The sequence below is a fragment of the Piliocolobus tephrosceles genome, chromosome 4 (genome assembly GCF_002776525.5).
Source record: "Piliocolobus tephrosceles isolate RC106 chromosome 4, ASM277652v3, whole genome shotgun sequence".
Classification (NCBI taxonomy): Eukaryota; Metazoa; Chordata; class Mammalia; order Primates; family Cercopithecidae; genus Piliocolobus; species Piliocolobus tephrosceles.
In genome coordinates, this window is record NC_045437.1 from 116,594,468 (window position 1) to 116,614,221 (window position 19,754).

General features: G+C 37.4%; 1 protein-coding gene across 2 annotated transcripts in view; it reads right to left on the reverse strand.

The window, feature by feature from the left end:
* Positions 1 to 19,754, reverse strand: part of CPEB4 (cytoplasmic polyadenylation element binding protein 4) — a 72,152-nt gene that overhangs the window by 33,977 nt on the left and 18,421 nt on the right. For both annotated transcript variants that reach the window (XM_023218962.2, XM_023218961.2), the window contains exon 2: positions 15,957 to 16,038. In XM_023218962.2, coding sequence (XP_023074730.1) covers positions 15,957 to 16,038 — 82 coding nt within the window. The remainder of the gene's footprint in view (positions 1 to 15,956; positions 16,039 to 19,754) is intronic.

Genomic DNA, 19,754 nt, shown 5'->3' on the forward strand with positions numbered 1-19,754 from the left:
GATTTCAGCATGTGAACCTATTTGATGGGCAAAATTCAATCTTTGAAGGCTCTTGGTATTGACTGTGTTATAAATATAAAAAATACCGCCTGGTCAGCAGCCCTAATCTTAAGGAACATTATGACAGGAAAAGTAGTAGTCTCTGGAGGCCAGCTGCAGAATTTGGAACCAGAAGCGTGGCATACATCATGCCGAAGGCATAGGCTATATTTGGTGACATGACTCAACCTAGCCAAATATAGGCAACAGATACAGAGTGACTCTGGGGATCTACACTACCAAATCCTACAACCTAGAAAAGATCCATACGTCAACTAGGCAATTCTATGCTAAGCATTTGCCAGTTGGAAGAACCAATATTTACCAACAGACTGACTGAGAATAGGTGGGGGGAGGAGGTGCTAAAAAGAACAGTATGTAGTATCACATCCTTTTGAGACACTAACTAAAGTAACCAAGTCAAAAAATAAAAAGAGAAAAGACTAAAGGAAATCTTCCTTTACATTAGCAGTATATATAAGTATTACTTTAATTAATTGGGTAAAATAAGTTATTTTCTAAAGAATAATCCAGATATTACTACTACCGATAATTCAACAGGAAATGATAAAATAAATGCTGCCATTTCAAACACACAAACACCGAAAAGTATCAAATGTATCTGCAGCGCAATTAGATTTCACGCTATCTATAACCTTTTCTTTTCCACAGTCATGACAACAATGTTGACAACATGGTACAGGCCAAGGAATGATAATAGGAAATAACTCTGCAAGGTTCTCCAAAACATACAGACAGTCCTATAAAGTGACAAGTAGCATAAAAATTTTAAGGATCAACTTTTGATTGATTCACCCTATAAAGATGTGGATACTCCAAAGAAAAGCAGGGTGTTTGCAGAGGAGTCTTCAGTGAGCACCATTAAAAATTTCTAATACACACACAAATATACACACACATACATGTGTTGTTGTTGATAACCTAACTAGAAGTGCTGCTCCCGCCTCTGCTCCTGCTACTTTTGTTTAGCTCACATCTAAGTGACTCAAAACTATACTGCCATAAGTAATATTTTAAAGGAGGTAGTCCTCCTAGCCCTGCACATCTTCTGTTTTTACAAACCCCACTTGAGGCTTGAAGCAAGATGGCACTATGGGGACCTGGACACTGGACAGCAAAGCTCAAGAAATGTGTAATAAATCCACTGGTTATGAATGCCAACTTTATACTTACACAAATGCAAAAGACATATCAATATGAACAAAACAGCATTCAATATGTTCTATAATTTAATGGTATAAATTTAATTTTTAATAATTTAGTCTATTGACACAAAAATAACTCCCCAAATCAAAATCAGTAAGCTTATTCTACCCCCTTATCTATCTGTGCTACAACCAACTTCAACAAAGACATTCCCATGCAAAATCACAAAGAAGGAACTGGCTGAAACTGTTATCAACTGAAGTCTTGTCCCCTCCCAAAGAGCCACTTAAAATTCACTAAACACACAGAGTTTAGGCTAAACAAAACCCTTCTCTGCTACAGATTTGGCTTTCAGCTCAAAAGCCAGTGCTTACAAAAATCTTTGAATTAATGGCTTTCCTAACTCTCCACACTGCCATTTCGCTTCTCACATCAGGCACTCCAGCCATTCAGAACTGCTGGCCTGTAACTTCAACTTCTGGGTTACTCCCTCTACCTAGAATGCCCTCCTCTCTCTCTCTGCCCCTCAATGTCTTACCACTCAAAGCCTCCACACTTTTGTCCAGGCAGTTCCCCTATTAGGCCTCACATCTTATGAGAAGCCTTCCCTGCCCTACATCATCCTTGCTGTGATTCAGATAACCCTCTGTACTCCTTTCAGTATTCTTTACACTTATTACACTGTATTTACATTACTTGTTTTAATCTCTTGCTGTCTTTATGGATTTTGGGTCTGATATCCCAGAGCCTGGAGCAGAGAAAGGTGCTCAATAAACAGTTGTAGAAAATGAATGAAGCAAAGTCAGTAGTTGATGGTCTCTCTGCCACGGAAGATGCAGTGTAATGGGTAGAGTCAAGCTGTATCATCTTGTGACCGAGGTCAAATTATTTAGCTTTGTTGAACCTCAGGAAAACAGAGGTAATTCCATCGACTTCACAAAGCTTTTGTGAGATAGTCTTGACATAATGTTTCCAGAATGCCAAGAAAAGTCTCTCAATATGCGGTAGATACTTAACCAAATTAATTCCTTTCCCTTCCCCAGTAATAAGCCAAAGATAACCAACAGTTTTCCACTTGTAAGAGAAAGGACAGGGAGGATTTCTTTTGGCCAAAAAGTTCCAAACTGGAACCTTGGAGAAGGGAGTGGCAAATCTATGGGATATTTCAGCTTCAGAAAAATGAGAATTTGCTAGTATCCTTGGTTAAAAACAGGGATATAAGTCTTATCAGGAAGAGAGAAAAGAACAAAACCTAACCCCTTACTTTTATCAAAGCAAACTGGCAAAGATACAAAAGAATGTTAATAAAAATTTCACAAATTCAACCTAAATTTTTTCTTTGCAATAAAACCAGGAAGGATCTTCATTTTGAACCAAAACCCCAAATTTAATGTTTCGGCTGTGATATGATGATCGTAATAGTGGCAAAATAAAATAACACTTGTGTGTAAGATGGGTGAGGTCAATGGAGTATGTTTCTACAGATGGGAGGAAGGTTTCATATGAAGGAAGGACTGCTTTGACTACAACTCGGGGCAGGTGTGAAGCTGCAAGATCTAAAAGCATCTAAGAATTTCAGGCAGGAGGGAATGTCTAGAGAGAAACTAGTAAGAAGCTGACCCAATTAAGGAATTCAAAAGATTTCCTACTGCCAGTAAAGCTAACAACAAACCAGCAAGCAGGAAGGCTATTTTTATCCTTGCCAGAAGCCTTCTGACTCTAGATGCTACATTTAGAGGACAGAGCAACAAGATAACTTGCCTTAAGAGGATGTTATGATACCAGTGATTAATGGCAATTTTTTAAGCTCTAAAAAACTCAGCAAAATGAGGTGTAGTTTTTGTCCAAACTAAGCCAGCCAAAGTCAGTTGGAAAAAAAGGGTGAAAAAAATATAATGGAAAGAAAAGTGGAAAAACAGACAGAGTAGTAGAAAAAATTAAAGCAATCGAGAAAAAAAGCAGTAAATTAAAATTCTCCTACCTTGCAAAAAGTTTGATTAAAAGAAGCACATGTTACCAGATACATATATTAAAAGAACCAATGAATAAACATAAAGAACTGGCCCCAAGGTGAAAATAATTTTAACAAATGGCTCTCTGTACTGACATGAACATAAAAAAACACCAAGATAAACTTACAAAGTCTCTAGGGACCACAAGCTAAGTCAGTGTAAATGACTGAGAACTTTAGAGATAAGAGAGAGAAACCACAAGAAATCTAATTAGACTTTTCTCTGACTACAGAAACTAAAAAGAATTAAGACTGAGTTTCTTATTTATAACCATTATTTTATAAAATAGAATACTACTATATTGATAAAAAGCTGCCTTAAAACTGCTTACTGAAGTCCAAACCCCAAAAAGCAATCTGTAAAGTCACTAGTTGGCTTTTTGCATACAGACCTATCCATCATTAACTCTAGTCACTTACTTAACAGGAATTCTGACAACTTTTCTGAATCTTAATGAAGAATGGACTTGCATTTTATATTTGATACAAGAATTTCACCTTTTGTTATTTCTCAGAAGGCCCACTACGTATTTTGTCCTATCAATACTCAGGGTTTTTACTTTTCCTCTTATTAATCTTCTAAATTAAATAATAAACAGGATATTCAAAGATGTCTGGTAATTAATTGGAAAACAAGCTGCATGAAGCCAGGAACCTTTGTTTTTAGTTAGTCCCTGATATATCCCAACAACCATAGTGCCTGGTGCACAGTAGATGCCTGATGTATATTTGTTATACGAATGACCTCAGACAGCTTTTGACATTACGTATACATCCAAAGTGGCGCAAAAGTGGGGGTGGGAAGGGAAGAAGTGTATCTGAATCACATGAAGAACACACATGCTTAAGTCCCATGGCAAATCTGGTGAATCAGAATCAGGGAAGAGAACAAGTCAACTTGGAAAAGTTTCCACTCCCAATAAGGTGCACTTCAGTATGAAACCAGCCAAATGTGAAGTCTGAATCTTTCATAGATTATGATAAAATACAGATTTTTAAATTTTGTACAATCTCCTAAATTGAAATTAAGAAATCTTGGCCAGGCATGATGGCTCATCTCATGTCTGTAATCCCAGCACTTTGGGAGGCCAAGGTGGGTGAACTGCTTGAGCCCAGGAGTTTGAGACCAGCCTAGGCAACATGGCAAAGCCCCATTTCTGCAAAAAATACAAAAATTATCCAGGTGCTGGCAGGCACCTGTAGTACCAGCTACTTGGGAGGCTGAAGTGGGAGGAGCATTTGAGCCAGGAGGCGGAGGCTGCAGTGAGCCAAGATTGTGCCATTGCACTCCAGGATGGACAACAGAGCTAGACCCTGTCTCAAAAAAGAAAGAAAGAAAAAGAGGGGAAAAAAAAATTGAATGCCTACCTTCTGTCGAAGCATACTAGACAAAAACGTTTACGTTTTCTTATTTTTGTTTCCTTCTCAGAGACTACACAATAAATACTCAGGCCATTGAACCAGGAGCCAGAAGCTGTGTGTTCCTCCTATATTGACCCCTTGGAGGTACCCGGAATCTGAGTGACTTTACAGAAGCTGTTGCATCTTTGGGATCTCCAATTTTTTCAACTATAAAATGAAGACCACAAAACTCACATAAAAGTTTACTATAAGGATCTGGGTAAGAAATCATTCTCAGAAGGGACACTGAATAAAAGAGAAATGGTATCAGAGGTAAGCAGCCTTTCACTTGATACTGGTTGTTAACGTTGCTTCCCATACAGAAAGTCCAGGTCTACCTTGAAAAGGAAAAACGCAGCCCAGCATCAAAACTATCCTTCAATCCACCTGGCACATCGAATATATTCAAATATTTGTGCAGGCGGAGTATAAGCAGAAGCTAAAATATAAGACTCTTCCAAACCACGTGGCTTAAAGAGGCTTTAGGAGCACCTGCTTTCCCCGCCTAACAAGAGCTGCCATGTTATACTACGTGAAGCGCACCCATCTCGTCAGACGGCTCCCTCTACCCCCGGCATCATGGAGGATATAGCCTCAGCAGCCCATATTCTTAACCCTGCCACAAAGGAATAAAGATGGCTTCAGATGTCAGGAAGCTCCAAAATGCTACTTGGTGAAGAGGACAATCTGGGAGCGGGTAAGTAGCCTCCTCACTCCTCCCTGTCCTCCTCCTCACCATTTCCTTTGTTAAATTCCTTTTTTATGTTATGTTCTTTTTTGTAAAAAGGAGCATTCTAATGGAAGGAGTATAAAGCAGAAAAATTAGGGAAGTTCTCTAGAGCAGTATTTCATAATCTGTTATAATAACTATTAAGATCTACTTTGATCAAAATATTTCAGAGAGGCTTTCCTCCATAATAATAACTGAAGACTCCTACCCCTACCTCTACCCTAATGAATGCTACAAGTAAAACAGAACAACAACAAAAATCTTAATATCAGAAGGCTACTATGAATTCAGCAACACCTTTAAATGTATTTTAATTGCATTACATCAGCATCCACATGCTTTTGGAAGATAATCAGGCATACATAAGTGACATCTATCATCTAACTGGAATGCCTGGTCACTAATGGGTTCACAGGCTCTATCAAATAATTCCCATGGCTGAAGAGGCCCATGGTTCACAAATGGAGAACAAAAACATTTCATGAGGCCAAGTTTAAACAACTGTTTTCTAAACATAATATTTTTAGGCCTATCTCAAAAAGAAAAGATGTAGTTTAGACCCAAAGCCTTCACACAACCAACTAAATCTAATTTCTGATTATATCCCTTACACAAACTACTCCATATGAAATACTGCCACACCCAGACTCACATGATATTCATGGGCTACTTTCAGTCATTACACCATAAAAACCTTCAGTTTTAAAATGTAAAACTGTACCTTCAGTTTTGTAATGTAAGACTGAATTGCTGATGGTAATGAAAAGATCATTAAGTTCAACCCCTCCATTTACAGGTGAGGAAACTGAGGTCTAGAGAGAAGTGACCAACCTAAGGCACTACTAGTGGCCAAACCAGGTTTGAATACAACCCTAAACACTTCTCCTTTTATTTCCTAACATTTGGAAAAGTCTGTTATATGATAACAACTTCGGATCTTTACAATAAAGAAATCAGGCAGCTGGTTTAAATACCTCTATTTAGTCAACCATGCCAGACATTTATTATTTGGAATATTACAGCCGGCAGAAGTTAGATTTTTTAAAAGTTATTTATATTTCAATTAATCACGGCTGCTCTTCAGAATTAAGACTTGCTCTTTATCGTTGGTTTCTCAAGGTACTAAAAGGGGGCCCTAATTGGTTGATTCCTCCTTCTCTTTTCCAATATACAGCAACTGGCATCAGCCCAACTGGATTCCAAAGAGATTATGGAACTGCTTTCCCTTCAGAGTTCCACTAATGTTCTTAATTGACTGGTTACCAGGTAATACCCAGAATAAAACAAAGCCTTGCTTTTAGAACTGAGTGCACTGGTGTAGGACTGAATTTAGAATCAGCGACTTAGACAAAATAATGAAGCCCAGAGGCAGCCTGACCATCTCAATGTCTGATTCGAAAAGTAGTAACTAGTTTAAACCTTCTTAAAAAGTATTCCTTTTACAAATTGTATGACTAATTGTACAGGGCTAGCAAGAACAATTTCAGAGTTTTCTCTCTCCCCCTTTTTAGTTTTGGTAGTGAGGATAATGGGAATGTGAGGGGGAAAACAAGAAATTCACAATTCAGGCACATGCAGCTGATAAATGAATCAACTGCATACAATATTCAGGTAGAAAGTCCATGCAGGAGTTTTGGGAAGTAATAATTCTGTGGCACAATTGTGAACTGTTCCCTCCTTCCTGTTGCTAAACTAAATGCAGAGAATCTTGGATATTTTTATGACAACTATGAATCAGGCGGCATTTCTTCCCCTCCCCCAAAGTCAGCAAATAACATAGTCATGGATTATATAACAGGATCAAGGAAAGCCTTAAGACCTTCATAGAAAACGAAGGGCCTTTTTATTAAGCAGATATTTGGGCTGTTTTTGTAGCTGTCAGGAAATGAGACAGCAAGAGTCACCTCTATAGAATTTTACTATAGAAGGAAAACATAGAAAAACAAAGTGACATTATTAAAGGTGCACAATACACTCTATTAATTGAGATGTGGCACATGAATGACATGGATCCCCATAAATGTTGTGGGCCCCCTTCTCTTTTTTACAGTAGGAAGGTCCCTAATATTTATCATTGACAAACTGTGGACAAAGTCTGATAATCTTACTACTTAATTGTCATTCTGATTTCATTTCTGAGTGGAGATTACTATTTTTGCCTGTCCAGATGGTAAAACATAAGCTTAAATTGTATACAAAACTTAACATGACAAAGTAAAACATTAAAGAAAAGTACTTGTTAATTTGTTACCTGATTGTTGCTTGTTTTCTGATTTATCTCTAAGTTTTTAACTACCACGCGTAGTTAAATCTCTGTCCTGAATGGATGTCAAACAACATTAAGTCATAATAACCATAGAATAAGAGAGCTTTACTACAACTGAAAAGAAAAAATGATGTTAATGGGTTTAAAAATATTTTAAATGCGTGTTTAACCTTCTAATAACATAAAAAGTTTACTATAATACTTCCCCCACCCACTCACCGCTACCCTCACCTCTCACTCAGGTAACAAAGAATAAAACGATAACCAATTGTCATGGCCTCAAGATAGGATTCCTTATGTTCAATGTTCAGGATTAAGATAAAGGGGCTGCTTAAGTAATTACGGACCCACATCATGGATGACATAAGACAAACTCCCCCTTTGTGGCAACTGCTTATTTGATTTTCAGACCAAATAAAAACAAGGGTTAAATATTCAGTCACAAATGTGTAGCAGGTAGAGGGCAGAGGATCACCATTTTCGATGGACTAGTATGTGTTATGTATGTAAACAGGGCAGATGAGGATCTGGCCCACACACAAGATGCATTTAGTTTGAACTGAGTTGGTTTCCATTCAGAGGCTACAGCGAGGAAGACTGCAGTCCGATCCTATGACCATGTCGGCATTCACATACATCACATGATTTTCTTTCCTAGGCATTTCCCCTTCCCCTCCCCCACTTATAAAAACCCAAAAGACAAAAACATCAGCAACCCCAAATCTGAAAGGGAGTAAGCACACTGCTCAAAATCCACATCTTTGTAAGCTCAACCTACACAGTACAGTGAGGAATCCAACAAATCCAGATCAAAAGTAAAACAGAAAGCAGGTAGTTGTTCAAAATTAAGCATAGACCGTTCACTTTTCATACAAAAAAATCATGCCACACAACTTCGCCCTCTTCTTCCTCACAATAGAAGTTACCTCAACACAGAAGCCCAGGTCCCATCCTACAGCACAGCTAAGCCAAGGCAAGAGAAAGACTGTTTAGGATGTTCCATTTCCGCAGTCAAGAGAGGGAGAGTACAGGAGGAGAGGAAACACACTTCATTCCTATATAGCCACACACGCAATTAATTGTAGCCCAGTGTAAATTATACTCTTTGCTATTTAACATCCTACATTACTTATGAGGCTTTGAGAAGTAAGGCAACTTTTTAATTCTTAGGAGACTTAAGTCACTCCCCTGTTATGCTACTTTGAATTACTTGGTATCATCCAAACCGAGCAAGAAAGAGCCAGTCTGGTTCAGGAAGGCTTCAGCCAGACACCCTGGCAGCTGCCGGCCCACTCTGAATCCTAAAGACTTAATGATATTTAAAGATCCCTCGATTCGCCAGATACATTTGGTACCACATACTAATAATTTACTTGGAAGGAGAAATTTGATTATAAATCCAAGTAAAATTAACCGGTTTGCATTATCCATTTCTTCATTTCTTTGAGATGGAGTTTCACTCTTGTCGCCCAGGCAGGAGTGCAATGGCTTGATCTTGGCTCACTGCAACCTCCGCCTGCCAGGTTCAAGCGGTTCTCCTGCCTCAGCCTCCCAAGGAGCTGGGATTACAGGCGCCCGCCACTGTGCCCAGCTAATTTTTACATTTTTAGTAGAGACGGGCTTCACCATGTTGGCCAGGCTGGTCTTGAACTCCTGACCTCAGGTGATCCACCTGCCTTGGCCTCCCAAAGCCCTGGGATTACAGGTGTAAGCCACCATGCCTGGCCTATCCATTTCTTCCTTATGGTACTTTGAATCATGCCCCATTAAATGTCCCTTAAAGGAAAATGTCCATCTAATCCTTTAAAAAAGTTGGAGGTTAGGGTACCAGTAATCTGTTCTTATTTTGCCATAGGCAAACCAATTTAAATAGAAAAAGGTTAAATACTGTAAGAAATTATAGACCCTCCCCACCATTCCTACCTGAAATAAATCACTCTAATATTAAAGCAACAGAACCTATTTTAGTAGGACTTCCTTTCATTTTGAAAAAATTGTACTTATTCCCAAATTACTTCAAATTTATAACATATGAAATAAATAAGTGACAACATTTAGCAACTCTCATAGCAGGTTTCTAGAGCTATTTCAGCCTGCGTCGAGTCAGTATCTGTATAAAATACTTGTTCTAATGTCTCTGTACTAGTGTACAACATGTGTTCTCTAAGTCAACTAAGTGACTGCAATTTGGAATATAGGAATATTAGTAAAATGGCGTATCAAAAGAAAAGTTAAGGTTTCCTATTATTTATTACATATTTTAAAGTAGCACTAAATTAATTCTACCCCAACTGTAAAGATACAGAACTTAAATAATCCCAACAGCCACTCTCTTACAATGATATAAAAAAAAAAAACTTTTATAAAACTTATGAAACAAGCTTTGTGTACTAAACTTTCAACTTGAGTTTTCATGATCTTCTTCTAGAAAGGCTATTATAAATTCTTTTGCTTAGCAACAAAGAAAAGAAGCACAGATGGAATCATCACTTGCCCACTCATTTAAGCATTTGTTTCAAACAAATTTACAGCAATGAAAAATAGTCAGGGAAGGGTCTCTAAATTTAACATGTAGATAAAGCAAGAAAAAATATGAAAGTGTTTTAAAATGCAAGGTCACAACACCTTTGGCAGTCAGGAATTAAATACATAGCATTTCTGGAGTAGATCCACAGCTCTTAAAGCAATGCATGAAACACATGAGGCAGTGATGGATAACATGCTTCCACTACTTACTCTACATATGCAATAGGTTTCCTGGGCACCATGGGGATATGTAAAAGACTGGCACTTTAAACAACTTGCATTTCTGAATGCAATCATTACTGCTTACATTCAAATGAAGTACTTGAAATGTCTGAAACTCAGAGGAATTGCAGTGGATATGTTGAACCTTCCCTTTCAAAAACGGAAAGCAAGATACATTCTACAACAATATGAAGAGAAAAAGACTCCATTTTCACACTATTCAAAGGAATAATATGATATCTAAGTCATAATTTAATATCTGAAGAACAACTATAATGTTTTGACAGTCTGTAGATTGCCTTTGTTCCTCAATAATTTTGCTGTCTCGTTTTGGCTTTCTAGTGAAATGAAGTAAATTGAATATTATGTTGTTCATATATTGGATGTAAAATACTCAACCACTATCATGAAACTGTGGATTGTTATATTCTGTGTGACATCTGATAATTTTAAAGCACTATTTTTGTCTCTTTATTCCCTTCACACACAGAAAAGAAAAAAAGGTTCCCTAATTTTCAGAGGTCTCTCTATACACTGAATGTAACACTGCCTCGTGAATCTTTATTTCACTATATCCAACCTATGCTTCAGAAGGCTGAAAACAGATGTACTCGCATGTGGTTTTAATCTGTTTCATGCTGCTCCATTTCTAAGTAACAAGTACCAATTTCACAAGCGAGAAAAAACACGAAGAACAATAAGATACAATATTCCCCAAACAATCATCTAGGCATCTACAGTAGTAAAAAGATTTTCTGTCCAGGTGAAGAAAAAACTTGATAAGCCTAATAATATTGTAGCAATGCACAAGCTGCCACCTGGGGGATCAAAATTCAAAATCAGCCTGTAGCTCAGGCTCTAGGCTTATGAGACTGGGTGTGCAGCAAAGAAAATGAATTCGGTCTCTAGGGAAGAGGATTGTCACTGGTGTTGGTTATGGAGAAGGCAATACACAATTTCGTGGATAAAAATAACATCCAGACTTGCCAGCTGACCAGAGAAAGAACAGGGAGATAAGGAATGAGGAGAACCCTTTCCCCCAGCACAAAGAGCTAAATCCCTGTACATAGAAAAAATTGTAGTAGCCTCAAAATTCTTAGAAAAGCAATTAAAAATAAATTATAAGAAAATCTAATTGAATTATGAAAGCTATGTACTCCTTTGAACATTTGTTTAAAAAAACATAAGTTTTCCAACAAAGCAGTTGGAATCAATAACACATTCATAAAGAAATTCAAAAGCTTTACTTGAAGGTTCCTAGGCCTATTAAGCATTTTGTTGATAGTAAAAATAAATTTTTTTAACTCCATTACAGCAAGGGAGATTTTTTGTTCCCAAATGAAAAATACAAATTAAGTTTTCTAGCTATTTTGAAATTTTAAGTTAGTAATAGCCACACCAATAGATTCAACTTGCAGTTTCCGTAGCAATTTTAGGCGTTATTATTTAAACATATACACACAAACTGCATACCTATGAGGAACTAGAAATGAAAGAGAAAAACAAATGAGGTCATTCATAATTTATGAAATCATTTTTAAGATTATTAAAATTGTCTTTGAATTGTGAAGTCTTTAAAACAATCAAATCTTTTTTTTTTTTTTCCTGAGAGGTATATTGTTCTTTACTAATCTCAGAATTAATACGAATTTTCTTTTCTTTTCTTTTGGGGGGGCAGTGACAGAGTCTCTCTCTTCTGTCACCCAGGTTGGAGTGCAGTGGCCTGATCTCTACTTATTGCAACCTCTGCCTGCCAGATTCAAGCAATTCTCCTGCCTCAGCCTCTGGAGTAGCTGAGACTACAGGTGCACACCACTACACCCGGATAATTTTTCTATTTTTAGTAGAGATGGGGTTTTGCCATATTGGCCAGGCTGGTCTCGAACTCCTGACCTCAGGTGATCCACCTACCTCAGTCTCCCAAAGTGCTAGGGTTACAGGTGTGCGCTACCACACCTGGCTAATGTCAATTTTCTATTTTCTGTTTCTAAGGAAGCAGACCACTGGAAAAGTATTTTATTTATTTTCAAAATGAATTGGTAGGTGTTAGACACCTATTTCAAAATGACATTTTTTTGTTATTCAAATTTTATTATTTTTATTACCTTTAAACAAAATTTCACAATAGAATGAACCACTGTTAAAATCAAGCATAATATTCCTAAAATAACTATCTAAATCAGAAGGTAGTTTGACAAGAAATGAAATGCTGCCCTGAGCAAAAACAATGTCTTGGCAGTGATAGGCTACGGTGATACAAAGGTCATGATCTTGTTTGAAAAAGAAAACAAGCATAACTATAATCTTGGCATTTTAGGTCCATGCACTCATCTGTGAATTCTTCACTGCTCTTTGTAGGAAAAAACACACAAGGCTCCTGTAATATACTCAAGTCAGACTGGCACCTAAACTTAAACTGAAGCTGGCTTTTTTGATGAACATGAAAGCAGACTTAGATGTTTAGTAATAATACATGTAATTTCTTTAGTGTCTTCTATGAACTAGGCAATATGCTGAAATCTATAGCTGCATCATATCATGTCATCCTCATAGCCACCAGAGACTGTAGTGACAGAGTGGCAGTTTAACCAGATCTGATTCCAAAACCCACTGTCTTTCTATTCCGTCATGCTGCAGTCTATAAATCACTATTTTACAAAATCTGTATGTTCCCAGATTAGATCAATCAGACTTAATTTATTCTGTCATCAGACCTAACTTTTGATTATCCCTATAATATCAGCTTAAAGAAACTTAATTTAGTAAAAATTGGTAAGGAGAACTTATAAAGAGAATATAGAATAAAGGCAGAACTTTAAACAATTACCCGTTGAGCAAACTAGAAGAAAAAAAATCTGATAGAGATGTCCTGGCCAAAACTGATGGCCAAGGAAATTCTATTGTCAATCGTATCAGAATACTGTGTGCTGGCTGGGCACAGTGGCTCACGCCTGTAATCCCAGCACTTTGGGAGGCCAAGGCGGGTGGATCACCTGAAGTTAGGAGTTCAAGACCAGCCCAACCAACAAGGTGAAACCCCATCTCTACTAAAAATACAAAAATTAGCCAGGCGTGGTGGCAGGCGCCTGTAGTCCCAGCTACTCAGGAGGCTGAGACAGGAGAATTGCTTAAACCCATGAGGCAGAGGTTGCAGTGAGCTGAGATCACGCCACTGCACTCCAGCCTGCGCAACAGACCAAGACTCTGTCTCAAAAAAATAAAATAAAATAAAATAATAATGATAATTATAATGTGTGCCAACTCTTTTATCTAACCTAAGTATTAGTTAGAGGCTTGCTTCTTAAAATGTCACATAATAAGCTGTTTCTATCCACTGCTGTTTGTAGCCTATGTTTTCTGTGATAAAAACCATAGACACTTAGAAAATGATTTCTAATTACTTATTATCTGTAGTATCTAGTGTATGGGAAGCTCTTTTAAAATTTGCTGAAAGAATTAAACACATTAAGAATATACAAATGTTCTTTAACCACTTTTTCCATACTTTTTTTTTTTTTTTTTTTTGAGACAGGGTCTTGAAGAGCATGAACACAGCTCACTGCAGCCTCAACCTTCTGGGCCCAAGTGATCCTCCTGCCTCAGCATATGTAACTGGGAACATAGATGTGGGTTGCCACAACTGGCTAATTTTTTTTTTTTTTTTTTTTTTTTAATGTTTGTAGCAACCAGGTCTCACCATCTTGCCCAGGCTTGTCTTGAACTCCTGGGCTCCAGCCACCCTCCACCTTGGCCTCCCAAAGTGCTGGGATTACAAGTGTGGGCCACCACACCAGACCTTAACTTTTTAAAAAAAAAAAAAAATTACTTTATTATATAAAGACAGGGTCTCACCGTGTTTTCTCCTTTTTCAAATTACTTTATTATATAGAGACAGGGTATTGTCATGTTGCCCAGGCTGGTCTCGAACTCCTGGGCTCAAGTGATTCTCCCTCCTTTTCCTCCCAAAGTGCTAATTATAGATTCACAGCAAGTTGGAAAAGTAGTACAGAGCCTCATGTACCCTTCATCCAGTGTTCTCAAATGGTAACATTTTACATAACTATAATACAAAACCAGGAAATTGACATTGGTACAACCCACAGACCTTATTCATATTTTTTCTTTAGCTATTTTTTAAGAGTGTACAATTTTTCTGGTGCTAGAAATAGCACCTTAGACTCTCCATTTTTCTGAAGAGAAAACAAAGGGTCCAAGAGGCTGAAGACTACCCAAAGTCAGAGTGGTAAAAAGTAGCAAAAATAAAGCCAATTCTGAGTGAGAGATCATCTTTCCACAGCTATTTAGCATGCATCTTCACTAGAGTCATCCACCAGAATTCCATGAGCAATTCAGTAAAGACCTTCCAAATATTCTTATTTCAAAGGTATCACATCAGATAGATGCCTATTTTTTACACATTATTTTTTTTTCCCTCTCTCCAGACACTTAAAAGTTTCCTCATTAAAAAAAAAAAAAAAAAAATTGCCACTATTGGTCTACTGAAAAATACATAAAATGTTTTTCTGCATCAGTAACATGACAAGCCAAACTCAAAGGGAAACTAGGCTAAGCGGGTCACCAGTTGAAACAACAGGCTGCCTTGTCACCTTTGACCTCAGTGCAAAGTTCTATGTCTCACACAAAGCAGTGTCATAACCATTGAATCACTGAATGAATGAATGAATGAATGAATGAGCCAACAACTTAAGTGGGATGACCAAATAAACCAAACATTCTCAGTTTCTTAAAAAAAAACAAAAACACCTCTTTCTAATAAACATATTTTTATCCAGAAAAATGTTTTATTTTGTGAGATACTTTCCCCAAAGTCAGAGGAAAGGCCCTTAGGAAATATCTAGTCTTGTAATTTTCATTCCTGGCTACACATTAGCATCACCTAAGATATTAAAAAAATACCATGCCAAGCCCACACCCCATGTATGGAATGGGGTCCAGACATCTACATTTTATTTTTAAAGTACCCCAGGTAACTCTATGTCTTTATAAAGATGAAGAAATTGAGGCCTAGTCAAACAGAATGTCTTATTCAAGGTAATACAACTTGTCAGTAACATGAGACCAGAATCTACGCAGAAATAGTACTTTTTTTTTTTAACATAATACGTAGAAAAAAATTCTGAGAACTACGAAACTTCATTTTAACTTTGAAACTATTGGTTATTTTTTAAAATATGAAACTAGGCAAAAATTCTACCAACATGTGAACTCTTCCTGGGACATAATCACTGTCATAAGTAGGTAGACGTAAACAACTGAGGCACTGAGAAGTTATTGCCTCAGATTTTAAAAAAATAATAATAATAAGGGATGTGGTTGGTATCTTTGAGCTAATTGCCCATTCTTGGCAATTAGTACGCATGTAGTACTCTTAACTGGTATCACGATGGCTCCACTGTAGAGGTTCATCAAATATGTTGAATATTTTAACAAAAAGAGGTATATGTGTAAAATTGATAGAACTTACTGCATACAAAGTGACTCCATAATATTTGCCATATTGTGTATCAGATTAAATAGTTAATACACATTTAAAACTACCGTCTAAAATCAGTTGGGTATATTTCTAAACTTACCTTTAATGGTATCATTTTCAGCTCTCATTATGTCAATGAGTGAACTCTCCAGTGAGTGCATGTCGAATGTCCTGGGGCGATCCTGTAGACACAAACAGCCACAAACCACTTTTTAAAATAGCATTTAAATATAAAAGAGGACAGTAAGTTTCATTAGATGGGACACAGATCACAAAGTAGCAATTTTACTCTCTATATAAGGTACATTATTACTAAATGTTATTATTAACACCAAACATCAAAAACCACAAAAGTGCATGCACAGGGCTCAGCAAAGAGTGATTTGATTTCTAACAATAATTTCAACAAAAGCATCAAGTTTATTCAGAAAGCCAAAACCATTAAAACTATTTTCTGTATTAGTTAAGAACACTACATAAATGTAAAAAAAAATCATTATTCTTTCCCATCGCTTAAGATTGCAAAAACGTGGCAAAGCTTTCCAAACTTGTCCCATTAGTTATCTGCTAGACTGGTATCTACATGTGCCATCAAAATAGCTATATTTTCTTATAAGGCAAGGTTTAAAAATAGTCATCAAATGATTGTAAGACTACTAAATGGTAAAGTATACAAAAACAAATGAGAGAAATCCTTTTTTTTTTTTTGAGACAGAGTTTCACACTGTTCTGCGCTGGAGTATTGTGGTGCGATCTCAGCTCACTACAACCTCTGCCTCCCAGGTTCGAGTGATTCTTCTGCCTCAGCCTCCAGAGCAGCTGGGATTACCGGCACCTGCCACCATGCCCAACTAATTTTTTATATTTTTAGTAGAGATAGGGTTTCACCATGTTGGCCAGGCTGGTCTTGAACTCCTGACCTCAAGGGATCCACCTGCCTCAGCCTCCCAAAGTGCTAGGATTACAGGCATGAGCCACTGGATCGAGCCAAGATAAATTATATACTTATTTTATGAAAATAAAAATATTGATTTATCCATCTCTATTATCAAGGTTGTTCTTAACTGTTAATGATTTGCCTTCTCTAAAGATTTGTTTTTAAAACTAATAATGTATACAGAAAGTTGAAAAAAATCTCCTTCCTTCTAAAAAACATGTAAAAAAAATTTTTGGTAGATTCTCCCTTCCCCCAACATAAAAACAAATCTGGAATAATGAAGCACAGAAGCTGCTCTCATTACTGTCACGAGGCTTTCTCTAAGGAGAAGGATGAGAATAGCAATAGAGAACTGCTGAAGCATGTTCTGTCCCTCCCTGCCCCCAATGCAACATGTTATTAGGTTCCCAAACAACCCAGTCATTACTTCTGGTAAATAAAGGATAAAAGGATCAGAGTTAGAATAAGAGTTAGAATCTGGATGAGAAAGCAAAACAAAACAAAACAAAATCTCAATTCTTATTTACTCTCAACTTGCAAAATTAGGCTTGATTTTGTTGCCATTAAAATTAAAAGGAAGGAAGAGTGTGGGGTACATTGCTGACCTAAACCCCTGGCTTAACTAAGTGCATTTTGAGAGTGGGTACGGAATCCTAAAATATACAACATCCCAAGTGCTCTGACATTCCTCAGGATGAAGAGTACTAGAGACAACTAAAATTAAGGTTTAGCTTGATAAATTAGAAGTAGGAGATGAAAACATTTTAAAATTAAACTGAGACGAAGCAATAATACATGTTCTGACCCACCTTAAGGATACTGTACATAAACACACAAAGGCTACTGCAAGAATATTAAAGAAAAAGGGGATCCCAAAGGAATCTACAAGGAGATTTCCAAAACCTTCTATTCAATTATGTTTCCTTTTACATTACTATTTAAATTCAAAGCTTTGACTTTTTTTTTTTTAAATCACCTCCTAATTGTATCCCCTTCATTTTTCTACTTTGCTAGCTAACTTCTAGAACCTCTAAGCTGACAGAGGATGTCCTCCACTTGAGAGCATTTTTACTCTTTTTGGATGGATCTAACATTTCTCCTCTGTGCTTTTATAACACATCTTACCCACAGGATTATTCTGCTTCCCTGAAGTAGGGACCAGTCCTCCTGACCCCATCTCATCATGCAGATATTCAGTAATGTGCACTGAGTGGTTTTATAATACCACTGCAACTTGAGGAGTCCAAGGACAGTATATTTAGGTAGAATCCAATATTACAGGTAAGAGACAGTATTTCAAGTTCTCCCCTAGGGGTTGGAAGGTTAGGGTGAAGATGAGGATGGGGAAGAGTGAACAGGTGCCTTACCATTCTATACCGCTCTAAACTGGTATGACTCCCTCCAGAACATCTTTGCCTCACCTCTTCCACCAGATTCCTTCCTCATTATCCTCATCTCCTGAACAAGATCTATCTAACAAGAGGCAGGAGTACACATGGCCAGGATCAGACTAAGGGTTAGTATTCCCAAAAGAGAGAAACTGTTCTGTGTTTACACTTCCCCATCTCAAGCACTAAATTAAATCAAAACCTGCATATTCTTTCAGAAGCCAAGTAGACTTGAGGCATAATTTGAGGTTTAGAAGTTAAAATTACACTATTTCATTCTGTAGTTGCTGGATATGTTCTCTTTCAGCAATGAACCACACCTTTAAAAGGGCCATCCATTTGCATCTCCAATACAAACCGGTCTTGGAGGCAATAATTCCTGGTGTCTGTTCACTGACTGTGAGCTTCCCAAGAACAGGAACTATGTCTCACATCAAATATTTCCAGTGTGCCTACCACAGCGGGGTGATGGTGTGCCAAGTCAGTCATGTCCTAAGCCCACGAGACTATCCAAAAGATCCTGAGGTGGCAGGGGCTTCCTGGCAGATGATCTCTGTTTAAAAATTATCATTTTCTATGGGTGTCATGCTGTAAAACAGGTTAAGAAGCACTGTCCTATATTTCTATATCACTCTGCCTCACATAGGTCTTGGCAGGTAGAAAGCACGCAAATGTTCGCTAAATCAATGAATGGATGTATTCCTTCATGTAATTTCTAAACATTTAAAATCTTTATTCTCCGCTACTTCCTTAAGGTTTATCTTTATATTTCCTCCTTTCCCTCTAAAGAGCTGTATGTTTTCTTTTGGGGGAGGGGAGGAATTAAGTTTAGTGTTGTTCTTCATGCAACTAACAGAGTAAGCAACCTTACGAATTTCTGGAACATGCATTTTGTCAATCACTGAATGACAAGAGCACTGAAAAGAAGCAATTGATAAAAAATATAACACAGATTGTTTTTGTTTGATTTGCTTTATAAAAACTATTTCCAGTAAGTCAAGAAGCCTCCTTTTTACCCATAAGTTTTTGTTGTTGTTTTTGTTTTTTACCTATTGGTTTTTTTTTTTTTTTTTTTTTTGAGACAGAGTCTCGCTCTGTCGCCAGGCTGGAGTGCAGTGACATGATCTCGCTCACTGCAACTTCCGTCTCCCGGGTTCAAGCGATTCTCCTGCCTCAGCCTCCTGAGTAGCTGGGACTCTGTATTTCTTAGTAGAGATGGGGTTTCACTATGTTGGCCAGCATGGTCTTGATCTCTTGACCTCGTGATCCGCCCACCTCGGCCTCCCAAAGTGCTGGGATTACAGGCGTAAGCCACCGCACCTAGCAACCTACAGGTTTTTAAACGTGGTATTATGAATGGAATTTAGTAAACTATTCCACACCTTCCTCCCACTAGCCTGCCCCATGGGCACCCCAAGCATATTTCAGGAAACAAAGATTTTTGCTGACCTCTAACTGGTAAAGTACATTAAAACTAAAATCCTAAATTAAATTTTAAATTTTCAGTAATGTTTCATGAAATGAAAAAAAAATTTATTCACCCTTTTTACACTAACTTTTAGTAATGATACTA